The sequence below is a fragment of the Myotis davidii genome, unplaced genomic scaffold (assembly GCF_000327345.1).
Source record: "Myotis davidii unplaced genomic scaffold, ASM32734v1 scaffold428, whole genome shotgun sequence".
Lineage (NCBI taxonomy): Eukaryota > Metazoa > Chordata > Mammalia > Chiroptera > Vespertilionidae > Myotis > Myotis davidii.
In genome coordinates, this window is record NW_006299834.1 from 642897 (window position 1) to 643854 (window position 958).

At 63.7% G+C, this 958-nt stretch overlaps 1 protein-coding gene across 1 annotated transcript in view; it reads left to right on the forward strand.

The window, feature by feature from the left end:
• The window catches only part of EFCAB6 (EF-hand calcium binding domain 6), a 152850-nt gene that overhangs the window by 82698 nt on the left and 69194 nt on the right, over positions 1-958 (forward strand). The window contains exon 15 of the mRNA XM_006775993.2: positions 1-101. Within this exon, the coding sequence (XP_006776056.2) occupies positions 1-101 (101 nt within the window). The remainder of the gene's footprint in view (positions 102-958) is intronic.

The following is a 958-nucleotide window of genomic DNA, read 5'->3' on the forward strand; positions in this document are numbered from 1 at the left end:
TGCTCCTACGACCTGGGAGACTCGGGGCTCATCGGGGCAAACAACTTCAAGAAAGTGATGCACATAGTCTGCCCGTGCCTGACGACGGAACATTTAGCAAAGTGAGTCTCAGCAACAAAAGGCCTTCCTGCCGTGTTTCCGTCACGGCTGCTTCCACCACTCCGACCCTCCTCTAGCGTGTTCGCGGTGCTACGCGGCAGTGCGGTCACAGCCGGTCACGCATCCCTGCCAGCGCCGGCTCCGCTGGGAGCTGCTCTATGACAGTCTCAGCACAGGCGGGGCCGTCGGTCCTCCTCACGGTGGGAGACGCAGGCCCTGAATGGCCGGTTCCTGGCCGCTGGCCCCGTGAGGCGGTGGGTGGCTCACGGTTCACCGCGCTCCGCACATGGGGATCCGGTGAAGCGATTGTAATAGTCACAGGTCCCTGCTGAGCGGCGTGGCGTCAGCACTCGTGACCCTGCTACCACAGCTGGTTACTGAGCGCACATGCACACACACATATACACGCGTGTGCACGCACACGCACACACGTGCCAGCTGGCTTCCTGCTCGCAGCCCTCCTCTGCGCCGGGCACTGCTGGGAGGGAGTGCGGCCACACGCTCTCTGGGGAAGTGCCTGGTTCCCCACAGACTCATTGGATGACACTGAGGGTGCGGGGTGACAGCAGCGATGGCCCCGGTTGCCAGTGAGCTAGGAAGTGCTGCTGCAAAGCTGAGTTCATGTCCGAAAGTCCAGTCTCACTCCTCACGAGACCCTGACGGTCTGCACGGCCTGAAAAAACACACACGCGTCCCCTCCGTGCTCTGGGTGGGGTCATGGGACTCGCCTCTGAGGAGCCCGCTGCGCACACAGAGGCGAGGGTGGACGTGGCGAAGAGGCCTCAGTGTTCACACGAGGCCGGCTGTGGCCGCGGGCACCTGACAGCCTCCAGGGCCACCCCTGAGGGTGCCTGTCCTT